The sequence below is a fragment of the Panthera leo genome, chromosome E1 (assembly GCF_018350215.1).
Source record: "Panthera leo isolate Ple1 chromosome E1, P.leo_Ple1_pat1.1, whole genome shotgun sequence".
Classification (NCBI taxonomy): Eukaryota; Metazoa; Chordata; class Mammalia; order Carnivora; family Felidae; genus Panthera; species Panthera leo.
In genome coordinates, this window is record NC_056692.1 from 14,840,698 (window position 1) to 14,858,308 (window position 17,611).

The window sequence follows — 17,611 nt, forward strand, 5'->3', positions numbered from 1 at the left end:
ATTAATGTTTATAAAAAACAGATGTCTGATTATCTTAATTATATTTCCATTTTTAAAATTATACAAGTTTGGGGGCACCTGGGTGGCTCAGTTGGTTAAGCGTCCCACTCAGGATTTTGGCTCAGGTCATGATCTCATCATTCATGAGTTTGAGCCCCACATCAGGCTCTGTGCTGACAGCATGGAACCTGCTTGGAATTCTTTCTCTCCCCCCTCTCTGCACCCCCCACTCGTGCAGGCACACTCTTTCTCTCAACATAAATTAAAAAAAAAAAAATTATACATGTTTTAATGGACAAATATACTAACATGAATTAGACTACTTCTGATTATATATACACACAAAAACATTCCTATAATAGATTCAACTCACACACTCTACTAACTAAAATACAATTTTCGTAATAGGCAAAAATTTTGATATGAAGGTTAATCTTTGAAGGTCTGGGTACAGTGGAAAGCATCTTCACCTGGAAATCAGGAATAATGAGTCTCATCTGTTGAAGCGACTCACCTGCTGTGTAATTTTTAACTTGCTCTGCAATCTTGGCCAAGTCACTTATCACCTCCTTCACTTTCATTCTGTCTTATGATTAACACATAAACTGATCTCTAAACTGATCTCTATAACAGTTCCTTCTATCTCTTAACGTTCTGTGATTGTGCAGCAGGCCTGAGCATCTCAAACTTTCCTTTCCTTTCCATTAACTCCACTGAGGTGAAGACCAGAACTGAGTCCCAGATAGGAAAACAAGGACAGGATGCAGTTTGCTTCTAGCACAAAAATTACTGGGATCACATTTATCTTTCTTAAGCAAAAGCTTGACTAGTAATTTTTGATTAATGATAAATTGAAGAATTATGCTTGATAAGTTTAAATTTAGACAGTGAATTAGTGTACTTTAGTAGAAACCACCCAAGCACCTTTCTTTATTAGGACCAACAGAAACGGTTTAATTTTAACCAGAACAGTTATTTCTCTAAGTTAAAAACAAACACCTATTGGGAGTGCAAGCTGGTGCAGCCACTCTGGAAAACAGTATGGAGGTGCCTCAAAAAACTAAAACTAGAACTACCCTACGACCCAGCAATTGCACTACTAGGCATTTATCCAAGGGATACAGGTGTGCTCTTTCGAAGGGACACATGCACCCCAATGTTTATAGCAGCACTATCAACGATAGCCACAGTATGGAAAGAGCCCAAATGTCCATGGATGGATGAATGGATAAAAAAGATGTGGTGTATGTATACAATGGAGTATTACTCAGCAATCAAAAAGAATCAAAAGAAATCTTGCCATTTGCAACTACGTGGATGGAACTGGAGGGTATTATGCTAAGTGAAATTAGTCAGAGAAAGACAAAAATCATATGACTTCACTCATATGAGGACTTTAAGAGACAAAACAGATGAACCTAAGGGAAGGGACACAAAAATAATATAAAAACAGGGAGGGGGACAAAACAGAAGAGACTCATAAATATGGAGAACAAACTGAGGGTTACTGGAGGGGTTGTGGGAGGCGGATGGGCTAAATGGGTAAGGGGCATTAAGGAATCTACTCCTGAAATCATTGTTTCACTACATGCTAACTAATTTGGATGTATATTTTAAAAAATAAAAAATTAAATTAAAAAAAAAAAACCAAAAAACCAAACACCTATTTAATTTCCTACTGTGAAATCAATTGGGAAAGAGAAAGAAATACATAATGGAAAACTTTAAATAAGGTAAGTCATATATACAACCTTTGGCATCCTTTATACTGACCAGCTGAAAAGTCATTTTTAATTTTTGTATGTGTATATTTATTTTTGAGGTGCAGGGGAGAGAGACAGAAGATCCAAAGTGGGCTCCATGCTGACAGCAGAGAGCCTGATGCAGGGTATGAACTCACAAACCGTGAGACCAAGACCTGAGCCAAAGTTGGACACTTAACCAACTGAGACATCCAGGCACTCCCATTTAAAATTTTTAAACATCATGTTTATAATTAAAATAGCTAATAAAAACTATTAACTTAATAAATTATATAAGCTCTTAAAATTATTCCATACATTTCCTTAAACATATGTATTTCTCATAAATTGTGTCAGAAATTCTTTTCCAAATATTCATGACTGATTATCATCTCTTCAGATTTAGTTAAATAATTCACTGATGGGGCACCTGGGTGGCTCAGTCCGTTAAGCGTCTGACTTCGGCTAAGGTCGTGATCTCATGGTTCACAAGTTTGAGCCCCATGTAAGGCTCTGTGCTGACAGCTCTGAGCATGGAGCCTACTTTAGAGTCTGTGCCTCCCTCTCTCTCTCTGGCCCTCTTGCTCACACTCTGTTTGTCTCTCTCAAAAACAAATAAAAACATTAAAAAAACATTTAAAAAATTAACTGATAATGAAAAACAAATAATCCAATTAAAAATGGGCAGCAAACACGAAAAGACATATTTCCAAAGAAGACATTCAGATGGCCAACAGACATGAAAAGATGCTCAACATCACTCATCATCAGGGAAATGCAAATCAGAATTACAATGAGATGTCACCTCACACCTATCAGAACGGCTAAAATCAACAACACAAGAAACAACAGGTGTTGGTGAGAACGTAGAGAAAAAAGGAATCTGCATGCATTGTTGGTAGGATTGAAAGCTGGTGCAGCTACTGTGGAAGACAATTGGGAGGGTCAAAATATTAAAAATAGAACTACCAGAACAAGTGCCAAGAAAAGAGAGCTGGGAGGTGACCAAAGCCACATAGTATCAATGGGGAAGGTCACTGGAACAGCAATACAATGCAAAAAATAGCTAAAGTGAGAGTGACCAGGCTCGTTTTGGATCCCTACTTATTAAAGTATTTTAATCAGTGAAAAATCTACTCTGCTCACAATGCTCTTCAGCAGTGCACACTGGGGGATACTGTGCTTCTCAAAGCTCTACCCATCCCATGAACAAAGCATGTGGAACATGAACGGGCCGAGATATTTTCAAAGCTGGACAAGTGACTGGAAAACCCCGTGCAGGAACTATGTACCTAGAAAGCCCAGTCGGCTTGGAAACCACCTGTCTAATCAAAAATCTGGAAGAACTCAATAGCTCTTTAGCACAGTGGAGGAGGACTGGAAGAAGGAGCCACAGGGAAAGACGATGAGTAAGTCTGCTTTATGGAAAAAGAAATTTTTCTACGTTTCATTATAAACTGTCCAATTTCTTTTCCGGTATTTATGGAAAAGTTAAAAGTAAATGAAGTAAAGGCGTTGCTAAAATTTTTATACAAGTTTAATGTCATATTTTAAATTTCCTTTTCATTGGACATACTTTCCTCTTACAGTAAGTGTGCTGGTAGCAATCCCCTGTATTGTTTTGTAAGCTCAACAGCTGATAAGGCGTAACTTTTTTCATTAGAAGAAATCTCATATTTACTTAGAATCTTTACTTGGGGAGGAAAAAATGTTTTGATATCATAAAACAGATACGATCACATTAAGTGAATATTTATTTTTGATGGCATATATTAAAAATTAATTAATTTTTTTTCTCTGATTTAACCAATTAGAAATGGAAATAATCAACAGTCTGATTAGGGGCAGACTTTATCAGATTAAAGTCTGCATCTGGGGCGCCTGAGGGGCTCAGTTGGTTAAGCATCTGACTCTTGATTTTGGCTCAGGTCATGATCTCACAGTTTGTGGGGTCAAGCCCTGTGTCCAGTTCTGCACCAACAGCATGGAGCCTGCTTGGAATTCTCTCTCTCTCTCTCTCTCTCTCTCTCTCTCTCAAAAATAAATAAATAAATCTTAAAAAATAAAGTGCATTAATAAGCATGTTAACACGTAGAAAATAAAACTTAAAAATTCAAAAAAAAAAAAAAAAAAAGAATAAAACTCCAATATGATCCTGTATTTCCACTACTGGACATTTACCCAAAGAATATGAAAACATTAATTCGAAAAGATACATGCACCCCTATGCCTATTGCAGCATTATTTACAATAGCCAAATTATGGAAACAGTCCAAGTGTCCATTGATAGATGAAGGGATAAAGAAAAGGTGGCATTATTCAGCCATAAAAAAATAAAATAAAATCTTGCCATTTGCAACACCATGGATTGAGCTGGAGAGTACAAGGCTAAGTAAAATAAGTGTGTCAGAGAAAGACAAATATCATCTCACTCATATGTGGAATTTAAGAAACAAAACAAATCAAGAAAAAAAGGGACAACCCAGAAAACAGACTCTTAACTATAGAGAACAAACTGATGGTTACCAGAGGGTGGTGGGTGGGAAGATGGATAAAAGAGGTGGGGATTAAGAGCACACTTATCATGATAAGCACTGGGTAATGTATAGAATTGTACACTATATTTTACACCTGAAATCACTATATTGTACGCCTGAAAATAATAGAACACTGTATGTTAATACAGTAACTATATGTTACTGACTTCACCATAGTGTGAAGTCAGTAAACAAATGTCTACACTGAAAAATCAAGAAAGAACAGCATAAATGTTATTTAAAAATATGGAAATAAATATGGGGAAAAATATGGAAGAAATAGCTTAAAATTTGAAAAGACTGCCTTTGGACAGGAGTTAGAGGCCAAAGAAAAATAAGGCAGGGAAATGTTATTTACTTGGTTTTGTTTTAAAGTGTACAGAAAACCATTTGACTCTTTTTTCAAGTTTATTTATTTTGAGAGAGAGCGTGCGTGTGCATCCATGCAGGGGAAACGCAGAGAGAAAATCCCAAGCAGGCTCTGCGTTGTCAGCAGAGCCCGACCTGGGGTTCAATCTCACGAAAGGTGAGACCACGACCTAAGCCAAAATCAAGAGTAGGATGCCTAACTGACTGAGCCACCCAGGCGCCCCAGAAAGTACTCTGAATGGAATAAAACTTGTAACACCAGAATGTGCTTGACATTGTTAAAGCAGTGCTTAGGGGTAAATTCGTAACACCAAATGCCTCTAATTTTAGAAAAGAAGAAAGGTCATAATCAATGAGCCAGCATTCATCTAAAGAAATGGTGAGAAAGAACATATTAAGCCCAAAATAAACAGAGGAAAGGAAACATTAAAGATCAATGCATAGGGGCACCTGGGTGGCTCAGACCATTAAGCACTGAATCTTGACTTCAGCTCAGGTCATGATCTCACAGTTTCATGAAATGGAGCCCCAGGTCATCTGACAGCATGCAGCCTGCTTAGGATTCTCCCTCTTTCTCTGCCCCTCCCCAGCTTGTGCTCTCTCAAAATAAATAAATGAACTTAAAAAAAAAAATGTTTTTTAAATCAAAGTAATATAGAAAATATAAAAAGAGGAAAAAAATCAATGAAACCAAAAGGTGGTTCTTTGGAAAGATTAACAAAATTGATAAATCATCTAGCCAGACTGATCATGGGGAAAAAAAAGAATACAAATTATGAATATCAAGTATGAGAGAAATGACATCACTACAGCCTTTCACAGACACCAAAAGGCTAATACTACATTTATTTGATTCAATCTGATAATTTCTGCCACTTAATTGGGGTTTTTAGGCTACTTACCGTTATTTATTTATTTAAAAGACTTTATTTTTAAGTAATCTCTACACCCAAAGTGGGTCTTGAATTTATAACCCCGAGATCAAGAGTCACATGCTCTACTGACTGAGCCAGTCAGGCACCCCAAGACTATTTACTTTTATAGAGGCCAATAAACCCAACAACTTAAATGACATGGTCAAATTCCTTAAAACACAATCTACTACAGCTCACTCAAAAGGGAATAGATTATCTGGATAACCCTATATGTATCTGTTAAAGAAATTGCATTTGTAGTTTAAAAACCTTTCTAAAAAATATATCAGTCCCAGATGGCTTCACTGGTAAACTCTACTAAACATTTAAGTAAAAAGTAATAATTCCACATGAACTACTGTAGAAAATTTAAGAGGGAACCCTTTCTAATTCATTCTGTAAGGCCAGGATTACTATGACAACAAAATCAGACAAAAGGTATCACAAGAAAATAATAGACAAATGTCCCTCATAATATAGATGTAAAAATTCTACACAAAATCAAGTTGGTTTGTTAAATCAAGCAAATTCAGAAAATGAGATCCAACAATATATAAAAAGTATTAATAGATCATGATGACATAACACATCCTGGAAACCACAAATTGGTTTAGCATTCAAAAATCATTGAATGTAACTCACCATATTAACCAATAAAAAAGAAAAACCATACAATCATCAATAGACACCGAAAAAAACACTGGACAAAATATTCACCATTCTATTCCTGATAAAAACCCTCAGCAAACTAGGAATTAAAAGTAAACATCTTCATAATGATAAAAAAATATATATATATGAAAACCTACAGCTAACATAATACTTAATGGAAAAAGACAATGCTATCTCCCTAAGACCAGGAACAAGACAAAAACAACCAGTAAGGCTAAATATTTTTTGTTATGTATTGGCTATTTGTTTTGTTTTTTGTTTTGTTTTAAGTAAACTCTACCTCCAATGTGAGGCTCAAATTCATGATCCTGAGATCAAGAATCACATACTCTACTGACTGAGCCAGCCAGGTGCCTCTATCAGTCTTATCTTCCATAAGTATTTTATCCTAGTTTAAGTTTACATACCTTCCTACTTTTACCATATGAAATCTTATTTCAATGTAATCATGTATTCATTGTGAATTATCCCAATCCGTATGCAGCCCCATCCTCTTTATTATTTTTGATGGTTTCATTTTCTTTTTTAAATGTTTATTTTTGAGAGAGAGAGAGAGACAGAGACAGAGACAGAGTGTGAGGAGGGGAGGGGCAGAGAGACAGGGAGACACAGAATGCAAAGCAGGCTGCAGGCTCTTAGTTGTCAGCACAGAGCCTGATGCGAGGCTTGAAGTCATAAATTGCGAGACGCTTAACCAACTGAGCCACCCAGGCACCCTTATTTTCTAATTTTTAAAACAAATCTGGAAATTTATTTTGGTGAACAGTGAGGCTTTACTTTTTTTTTTTTTTTCCTAAAGTAGGTTCTATGCCCTGCATAGGGCTCAAACTCATGATCCTGAAATCAAGAGTCACATGCTCTACCGACTGAGCCAGCCAGGCACCCCTTTTTATTTAACTAATTATTATTTTTTTTTTTTTCAACGTTTCTTATTTATTTTTGGGACAGAGAGAGACAGAGCATGAACGGGGGAGGGGCAGAGAGAGAGGGAGACACAGAATCGGAAACAGGCTCCAGGCTCCGAGCCATCAGCCCAGAGCCTGACGCGGGGCTCGAACTCACGGACCGCGAGATCGTGACCTGGCTGAAGTCGGATGCTTAACCGACTGCGCCACCCAGGCGCCCCTTAACTAATTATTTTTAATTTTATTTTTATTAGACTTGGTAGAGGGACAGATGAGCCACTTCCTTTAACAGGGTCAGTGATTTACAATTCTTTGTCTTTTTCTAGAATTATCATTGTCTCTCGTTTAAAGTAATTAAATCATTCTGATTTCATTGTGCTTTTCTATATATTTTCACAAGAAAATAAAACTCATTATCAACAGATAATCACTGTTTAGGAAGTACCAGGAATCTATCTCTTAACCTAAACTATAATTGCACTGGCGGAATCTGTCTGATACAACTATTTTGGAATTTGGGAGTCTCCTGAAGGCTTGCAACTTCCAGGAGAAGATCTGGATGGCAAATTACAGTCAATTTCAGCTCTTAGCACAGTAACAGCTACCTACCTCTGGGCCCTCAGCTAAATGGCAGGCAGCTAGCTGTGCACCTTTTCCTTTTTTTCTCCCCCATGTTTATTTATTTTTGAGAGGGAGACAGAGCGTGAGCAGAAGAAGGGCAGAGAGAAAAGGAGACACAGAATCCGAAGCAGGCTCCAGGCTCTGAGCTGTCAGCACAGAGCCCAATGCAGGGTTTGAATTCACAAACCGTGAGATCATGACCTGAGCCAAAGTCGGATGCTTAACTGACTGAGCCACCCAGGAGCCCCTGTGCACATTTTCCTAAAGCATTGTGCACACAGTTTTGAAGAAACGAGGTAGGCAAAAAGGACCCTGTCCTCCAAATACTGGGGATCTGTGCTCTGAAAGCTGCCTCTGATCACAGAGGTGCAAAAAGGTGGGTGGCCACTGTTTTGCATTTTATTTAATAAAAATGAAAAATAAAGAAAAATAAAAGTTAGGCATGAGGGACACAACAAAGAACAAAATATGGTCTGCACCTTCAGGGAGTTTATTCATGGCCTGGCAATAAACACAGAAATTATTTTAAAAACTACTGGGTGTGGTGAGCTATCAAAAAAGTACCGATTACACACTTTACATTTTTTATTTATTTTTAAAGATTTTATTTTTTACTTTTTTTTTTGAGAGAGTGAGCGAGAGAGTGACAGTGCATGAGCAGGGCAGGGGCAGAGAGAGGGATAGGGGGACAGAGGACCTAGAGCGAGCTCTTCACTGACAGTGGAGGCCAATGTGGGGGTTGAACTCATGAACTGTGAGATCATGACCTGAGCTGAAGGCAGGCACTTAACCAACTGAGCCACCCAGGTACCCCTGAAGATTTTATTTTTAATAACGTCTACACCCAACGTAGGGCTCAAACTCACAACCTCGAGATCAAGAGTTGATTGTTCTACCGACAGCCAGGTGCCCCTGCTTTACATTTTTTAAAAACAAAAATAAAATAAAACCAAAAATGTGCATAAGAATGATCTTAAGAAAGTACATCTGTCAGGGCACCTGGGTGGCTCAGTCGGTTGAGCTTTCGTCTGCAGTTCAGGTCATGATCTCATGGTTTGTTGAGTTTGAGCCCCACACAGGGCTCTGTGCTGACAGCTTGGGGCCTGGAGCCTGCTTCAGATTGTGTCTCCTTCTCTCTGCCCACCCCCCAACTCTTCCTGTTTGTCTCTCTCTCAAAACTAAATAAAACACTTTTTTAAAAATCAAAAAAAAAAAAAGAAAGCACATTTCTCATTAACACTTCAATGTATTTGTTATTTTTAATCTATTGTAAGTGGGACTTTTTTCTATTCTTTCATTTTCCCTCTTTTCCTAATGCAAGCTTGTGATATTGTGATACATAAGAAATATTTTTTTGACCTTCATTCATGGTTCCTGGCACAGAGCTCTCAAAACCCTTACAACTTCCTAAGTAATAAGAGGAATTAAGGGTATCTTATTTATAAAAAGCCCATTTCAACCACACTAAGTATCAACACAGTGACTTCTGTAAAGCTCCTAACAATGGGGATGGTTGCCAGGGGAACCAACCATGTGATGAGAGTTGGAACTTTTAGCACCCACTCCCCACCTCTGGGGAAAGGAGAGAGGTTGGAGGTGGAACCAATCACCCAACAACCAATGATGTAATCCAACATGTCTATGGAGGCCTCCATGAAAACCCAAAAGGATGGGGTTTGGGGCACTTCTGTTGGTGAACACATGGAGGCACGGGGAGGACAGTGCACCCCGAGAGAGTACGGAAGCTCTGTACTCCTCCCACACACCTTGTCCAATGCACCTCTCCCATCTGGCTGTTCTCTGAGTTCTATGAACCACTCTAGCTCATTAATCTAATGGAACCTGAGGAGGGGATTGTGGGAACCTTCAATTACAGCCAGTTGGTCAGAAGCAGAGGGAACTACCTAGACTTTTGACTGGCATCTGAACTGGGGTGGAGGGGTGCGGAGGCAGCCTTGCGGGACTCTGTCTTTATCTATGGAATCTGAAGCTAACTTTGGATAGGTAGTATCAGAACTCAACTGGAACTGTAGGACAACCGGCTCTCGTCCACAGAGAATTAGAGAATTGCTTAGTGTGAGACAAACCCCACACTTTTGGTAACAGACAAGCCAGAAGTATGAAGGAAGTTGTGTGTTGAGAAAAACAGAGAGAGTTTTCCTTTTGGAGTCCTACCATCATTTCTTCCGTACTAAAAAACCTGAAAGAATAACCTGGTTCCTAAACCTCCAAATCATGAGTTTTTAGTAAGACTAACAAATCAAACTGAAACCAAAAGGTAGAATTCTGGATCTATAAAGAGGTATTCTATCGAGTGCTACAACCTATAAAAAAAGCCTTTTACCTTCATTATAGGGCACGGGATTGCCAATCTTTAATCCAACTGCTTCAGCTGATTTCAAAATGTCTAACTCCATCAAAATAATTACTCTCCTACAAATGCAAAGAAATAGAAACAAGTTAGAAAAAATCAATTCAGAACCCTTCAAATGACAAGCTACTTAAAAAGCTCTCCCCCAATAATCATTTTGATAAAACTATTTCCGTTTGTCAACAGGTTTTCATTACTGAATAACGTGAGAAATATATGATATCAATTCCTATGTAAATATTTCCCTTAATCTTTCACTGTATCATTATCAAGGCTTTTTATGATTGCAGGATTTTCATTTTCCATCTAGTCCTTTAATTAAAATGCAGTGCCCTTACCACAAACCGTACCATCAAGGAGTAAATGACACAATCAGAATTTAGATTAAACACAATAATGTATGGCACAACAACAGATGATCTGTTTTCAGAAACATATACCCATCTAAACAATTACCTTTTCCCAGCGAAAACCATTACAACTGTAGCTATTTTTTAATGTAATTATGATCTAAGAACTTATAGTTCTTTTACCTATCTTTAACTCTAATTAAAACCTTTCAATAACTTCCCAAGAACCTTAGCCCAAAACTAAAACCTTTCACACGCCCTACAGGCTCTGTGGGATCTGGTCTTGCTAATCTCTTTCTAGTCCATCTCATACCGCTTCCCAGAAACACTACTCTCCAGCAGTTCTGTTTGCTTTCAATTCCTGGTATATGCCATGTTTTCTCTTGCCACCCTCTCTCCTGCCACAAAGCCTTTGTATATGCTGCTCACTGACTGTGATGACCTTCTCTCATTCTGCCGTCAGCTAGTACTCATTTTTTGCTCTCATCTCAAATACCATTTCTTTTTTTTTTTGTAAAGTTTATTTACTGGGGCACCTGGGTGGCTCAGCTGGTTAAGTGTCCCGCTCTTGATTTCAGCTCAGGTCATGATCCCACGGTTCACGAGTTCAAGCATCGTGTAAGGCTTTGTGCCAGGCGTGGAGACTGCTTGAGATTCTCTCTCTCCCTCTCCCTCTGCCCTTCCCTGCTCTAAAATTTTTAAAAATTAAAAAAATTAAAAAGTTTTAAATGCTGTATCACAAGACACCATAAGCAAGTTATGATAAAGTGGGATAAAATATTTGAAACAGCTAAAAAATAGTTGATATCCCTGGTTTACAAAGATCTCCCACGAAACAAAAACATGAACAAAGTACATATATAAAAAGCTATTCAGAAAAGAACTACAAAGAATAAACAAGTACCTGAAAAGACATTTGAGCTCACGAATATGGAAATGTAAATTAAAGTAATGATAATTAACAATTATTTTTAAAAATTAGTAGCATACAGGCACCTGGGTGGCTCAGTTGGTTAAGTATCTGACTTGGGCTCAGGTCATGATCTCACAGCTCGTGAATTCGAGCCCCACGTCAGGCTCTGTGCTGACAGCTCAGAGCCTGGAGCCTGCTTTGGATTCTGTCTCTGTCTGTCTCTCTGTCCCTCCCCCACTCGCACTGTGTCTCTCTTTCAAAAATAAACATTTAAAAAAAATTAGTAGTATCCAATATGTTGACAAGGTTAAGGAGAACTTTCTTTCTTTCTTTCTTTCTTTCTTTCTTTCTTTCTTTCTTTCTTTCTTAACAGGTTTTTGAGATATCATTCACACACCACTCCATTTCCCCACCCGTGCAGAACCACTAATTTGTTTCCTTGGATTTGTTTATTCAGAAGCACTCTTACACAAAGTTACTGGGTGTATTAATTGGTATATTTTCTGTTAAGAGACGTTGTTTGACCCCCACAACACTAACTCAAGCAATCTGCTCTTCAGAAGTAATAGCACAAACACATAAAGATAAACTTGCAAGGATGATTGCTAAAGCCCAGTTTGGAATAAAGCTAAATGTCCATCAAAAAATAAGGGGTAAATAAGCTGGGATGTATGGACACAGATTGTCAACAGAGGCAGGAAAGAGTACAAGACATGCCACCATCCTGAGATGGTAGAATGAAGCAAAGCCCGTGGGACTGAAACTCTATCCCTGACGGTAGAGAACCAAGCCTAAGTTGTTGCACTCAACCCCAGCACAGCACTCCATCTTCTCCCATAACCATACCCCAGAGGACAGAAAAGTGGATAAAAAGCACCACTCAAGCACTCAAAGGTAGCCTGGAGTGGAAGATAATAGATCCCAAGTGGGAAGGTTGGCAAAGAGATGTATCCAGCTTAAACTATGTCGGAGCAAATATGAAGTCTGACAGAACCATCCACGTTAAGCATGAAAAAGATAAAAAGAAATGACATGGCAACAATGCAACATGCAAAAACGTATAAAAATACGAGGAACAAAAAAGGCAGAGACAGTTAGAGAATCCAATCTAGAAGAAAGCATAAGCCAAGAAAGGGAATAATACTTCCCAAGAGAGATTTGGAAAATAAGACTATTCAATAAAATAAAACTCAAAAGATGAGATGAGAGATTGAGAAGAAAAAGGAACTTAAGACAAAAACAGAACAAAAGTAATACCATTATACATCTAACACTTAAAGATTATAAACACCAAGAGACAGCAAGGAGAAAGCTAAAAACTGAACTACTAGTATGTTGGAAAATCCTGACTTAATCCAACATATGCATTAGAAAATAAACTAAAACAAACTGAAGACACAAAGGGAAGACAGTTATCCACAATGTAAATAAAAACTAGAACCAAATGAAATAGAAAACAGCATTAAGGAATAACACACAGAAAGATTTAATTGAAAAGAAATAAATCTGCAGACTGAAAGGGCATACCATGGACCAGAAAAAAAAAAAAAGGAAGAACAATGGACATTAAGACACAGCCTGGTTAAAGGGCACATGGATGGCTCAGTCAGTTAAGAGGTTAAGCATCCTACTTCAGCTCAGGTCATCTCACAGTTTTTGAGTTCCAGTCCCACATCGGGCTCTGTGCTGACAGCTTGGAGCCTGCAGCCTGCTTCAAGTTCTGTATCTCCCTCTCTCTGACCCTCCCCACTCATGCTCTGTTTCTGCTCTTTCAAAAATAAACATTAAAAAAAAAAGACATAGCCTGGTTAAGTCACTGAACTTGAAACATAATGAAAGAATTTTTCCATAATCCACAGAACCTCTTTAAGTTTTATCAACTGTCTAAACGATGTCCTTAATAATCCAGACCAGGATCACTTGTTATATTTAATTATCAAATCTCTTAAGACTCCTTCAATCTGGAACAGTCTTTCAGTGTACACAATTTTTTTACTTTCATGCTTGAGATTTGAAAATCAGAGGTCCCTTATTTTGTAGAATATCCCTTAATTTACCTGAGGTTTCTTCATGATTAGATATAGATTATGTATCTTTCGCAAAAATATACTATTAGTGATGCTGTGTTATTCTCATTGCATCTTATCAGGTAATACACGATTTCTATTTGTCCCATTACTGGTAATGTTAACCTTAATCACTGGAATAAGGTACTGTCTGCCAGGTTCCTCCACTATGAAGTTGACTCTGTTCCATTTACAATTAGTAATTATGTTGTGGGGAAGTACTTTAACCCCATAAAAAAACTTGTCACTCTGCAAACTTTCACCACTTGTTTCAGCATCTGCGGTAGACTGAATCCCCCACACCAAAAGATATCCACGTCCTAACCCCTGAAACCTGTGAGCGGGACAACAAAGGACTTTGCAAATATGATGAAGTTAATGACTGAAATGGCAAGATTATTCCTGAATCCTCAGATGAGCCCTAAAAGGAATGACATGTATCCTTTAAGACGGAGGCAGATCTGAAACAGACAGAAGGCAATGTGACCATGGAGGCAGAGACTGGGCTGATGCACCAAAAAGCCAAGGAATTCTAACAACCACCAGAAGCTGGAAGAGGGAAAGAATGGATTCTTCCAGACAGCTTCCAGAGGGAGCATGCCCCTGTCAACACCAGGATCTCAGCCCAGTGAAACTGATTTCAACTTCCAACCTCCAGGGGGAATAATTTCTGTTGTTTTCAACCACTAAGTTTGTGTTAATTTGTTAGAGCAGTCAAAGCACCCATTGATGTTTCCTGCATGAACTAATATTGTGATGATTACCAAATGGCAAATTTCTATTCCATCATTCCTTCTACATTTATTAGATGGCATTCTATGTTAAGAAGAACCTTTATCTTCCCCCCATGTATTCATTTATTCAGTACAGACTTACGAACTCCTATTTTATTCAACAGGTTGTAATCTGTTTGCATTTTTATTGTGGTTTATAAATTATCTTAGATTGGCAAGTGTAAGATTTCTGCCAGCCTTTTGACAGGGTCCCCTCTCCCTTTGGGCACTTCCTTACCAACTGACACATTAAGATAGTCCAGGCTCGACTTATAATTTCCAAGCCCATAACAAGCCATCCTCCAAGGAGCCTTGGTTCTTTTTGGCATTCAGAAACCAAGATGTGCTAAGTGGGCTCACAGCTATTGCGCTGTCGCTGCTCCAAAGCTTTCTTGGTAGACAGACCTAGGCAAGACAGACAGACACACACACACACACACACACTGCACAATATATGTATACTCCTACACCAACCAGATGTGAAGAGACAGTTTTCAAAAGAAGACATACCTAGACAAGAGGTACAGGAAAAGATACTCTACTTCATGAATCAGGGAAATATAAATCAAAACCACAATAAGACATCACCTCATTCATATCTGTCAGAATGGCAATTATCAAAAAGACTAGAAATAACAAGTGTTGGTGAGAATATGGAGAAAAGGGAACCCTCGTACAGCTGTTGGTGAAAATGTAAATTGGTGCAGCCACTATGGAAAACGGTATGGAAGCTCCTCAAAAAATTAAAACTAGAACTACCATATGATCCAGCAATTCCACTTACGGGCATTTATCCAAAGAAAACAAAAGTAGTAACTTGAAAAGGTAACTACACCCCCATGTTCACTGCAGCACTATTTATAATAGCCAAGATATGGAAACAACCTAAGTGTCCACCAATAGATGAATGCATAAACAAACTGTGGTACACACACACACACACACACACACACACTCTCTCTCTCTCTCTCTCTCTCTCTCTCTCTCTATTATTCAGCCATTTAAAGAAAAGGGGGATCTTGCCATTTGTGAAAACATGGATGGGCTTCCAAGGCATTATGCTAAGTCAGACAAAGAAAGGCAATTACCATATGATCTCTCATATGTGGAAATAAATAAGCTCATAGATACAAAGAACAAACTGATTGGTGGTTGTTAGAGGCAAGGGGAAGGGGGTGGGAGAAATGGGAGAACTGTTTTTGTTTTTAGTTTAAATAAATTGAATAACAATAAAATAAAAATAAAATAAAATAGAACTTTATTTTTTATCAATTTTTTATGTTTTTATTTATTTATTTATTTATTTATTTATTTATTAACACCTACCCCTTGAGGGTTGTTTTTTTTTTTTCTAAGTTTATTTATTTTTGAGACAGAGAGAGACAGAGCATGAATGGGGGAGGGTCAGAGAGAGAGAGGGAGACACAGAATCGGAAACAGGCTCCGGGCTCCGAGCTGTCAGCACAGAGCCCGACGCAGGGCTCGAACTCACGGACCGCGAGATCATGACCTGAGCCGAAGTCGGCCGCTTAACCGACCGAGCCACCCAGGTGCCCCTGTTTTTATTTTATTTTTGAGAGACAGATAGAGTATGAGTGGGGGAGGAGCAGAGAGAAAGGGAGAACAGAATCTGAAGCAGGCTCCAGGCTCTGAGCTGTCAGCACAGAGCCCAAAGCGGGGCTCGAACTCACAGACTGTGAGATCATGCCCTGAGCCAAAGTTGGATGCTTAACCAACTGAGCCACCCAGGCAACCCAATAAAATAGAACATTAAAACCCCAAACTAATTATCTATATCTGTATCTACATCTACCTATCAAAAACGTTGAGTTCACTCTGAAACCTCCAGTTCCAATCCAGAATCACAGATTTCTCCCTTGGCTAGCTCTCACTGCCCTCAACATATTTATTAAATCAATTCCCCTCATATGTCACCACCTGCCACTGCTGCACCCACGGACATCCTCCTCCCGATGCTCAAATTCCATACCTAGTTCTAAGATCACCACCATCTCATTACAAACAAGCACCCTCCTCTCCCCATTGGTTCTGACACTCATGCTGGGCTATCACCACTTCTTGCAGACCCCCTCCTTATTCTGCTTGGCCTCCCTCCTTATCCCACCCAGTCTCCAACAACATGCTGCTGTCACCTGACCCCCACACTCCCAGATGGCTTCATCCCTTGCTCAGGATCCAACGGCCACACAGATTCTTGCCTCACCCTACTCAGGCTCCAACAACCCATCCTGGGCCGCAGCCATTCTCCCCTCGTGTGTGTTCTCCTTACCTGCTGAGGCTCCAGCACCCTGTCCAGCCCACAAAGACCCTCTCCTCACTTTGTTTGGGCTAATACCTGGTTCCAGACCACCACCACCACCACCCCTCCCCTGTAAACACCTACCTTGCTTGACCCCCCCTAATGGCTTTGGACCCAATTATACAGGAAGGAAGAGAGCAGTAACAGTGTTTATATTGTCATTCCACTACCAAGATGATTTCCATCGATTCACCAATTATTGATAAATATGCATGGTGAGATTTTTGGAATGATGCTCATTAAATCATAATATGGTTATTTCTAGGTTGTATCAATTTTAGACCATTTTTTCCCCTTCTTTGTACCTTGTTTTGCATTGCTTGAATTGGTGATTCTGTGTGTTGTTTTTATTAAAATGATCATCTTCTCTAAAAATCTGAATACACAAAGAGCTACAAACATATTCTAAGGAACACTGGTGAAAAACTTTAAATAGTGAAATACTGTGTAATATTAAATGTTAACTAAATTAAAGTAAACTTATACAATGACATGCTAAGTAATATATGACATAGAAGTTTATCTAGGAACATGTAAAACAACAACCATAAACTTAAAAAAGAATTTTATAAAACTATATTATGAAGTTTTTTTTAAGGAAAATACAAATTTATAAGTACTCATGTTTACAGAAAAATTCTGGAAGGATTACAACAAAATGTTACTAATAGTTACTTCTAGGCAGTGGGATTACAGTTATTTTTATTTATGTGAATTTTATAATGTACGTATGACAAAAGTCTTATTTACAAAGCACCAGGACAAGGGGCGCCTGGGTGGCTCAGTCAGTTGAGCGTTCGACTTCGGCTCAGGTCATGATCTCATGGTTCATGGGTTCGAGCCCCGTGTCAGGCTCTGAGATGATAGCTCAGAGCCTGGAGCCTGCTTCGGATTCTGTGTCTCCCTCTCTCTCTGCCCCTCCCCTGCTCATGCTCTGTCTCTCTCTGTCTCAAAAATAAATATAAACATTAAAAAAAAATTTTTTTTTCAAAGCACCAGGACAAGAACACAAAATTCTATCAGGATGAAAATAGTAACAGCAACTAAGTTAACTGTCA

The 17,611-nt window shown here is 38.6% G+C and overlaps 1 protein-coding gene across 3 annotated transcripts in view; it reads right to left on the reverse strand.

Annotated features, from left to right (window-relative positions):
- The window catches only part of RPA1 (replication protein A1), a 74,558-nt gene that overhangs the window by 34,666 nt on the left and 22,281 nt on the right, over positions 1 to 17,611 (reverse strand). For all 3 annotated transcript variants that reach the window (XM_042915523.1, XM_042915524.1, XM_042915525.1), the window contains one exon: positions 10,105 to 10,193. In XM_042915523.1, the coding sequence (XP_042771457.1) occupies positions 10,105 to 10,193 (89 nt within the window). The remainder of the gene's footprint in view (positions 1 to 10,104; positions 10,194 to 17,611) is intronic.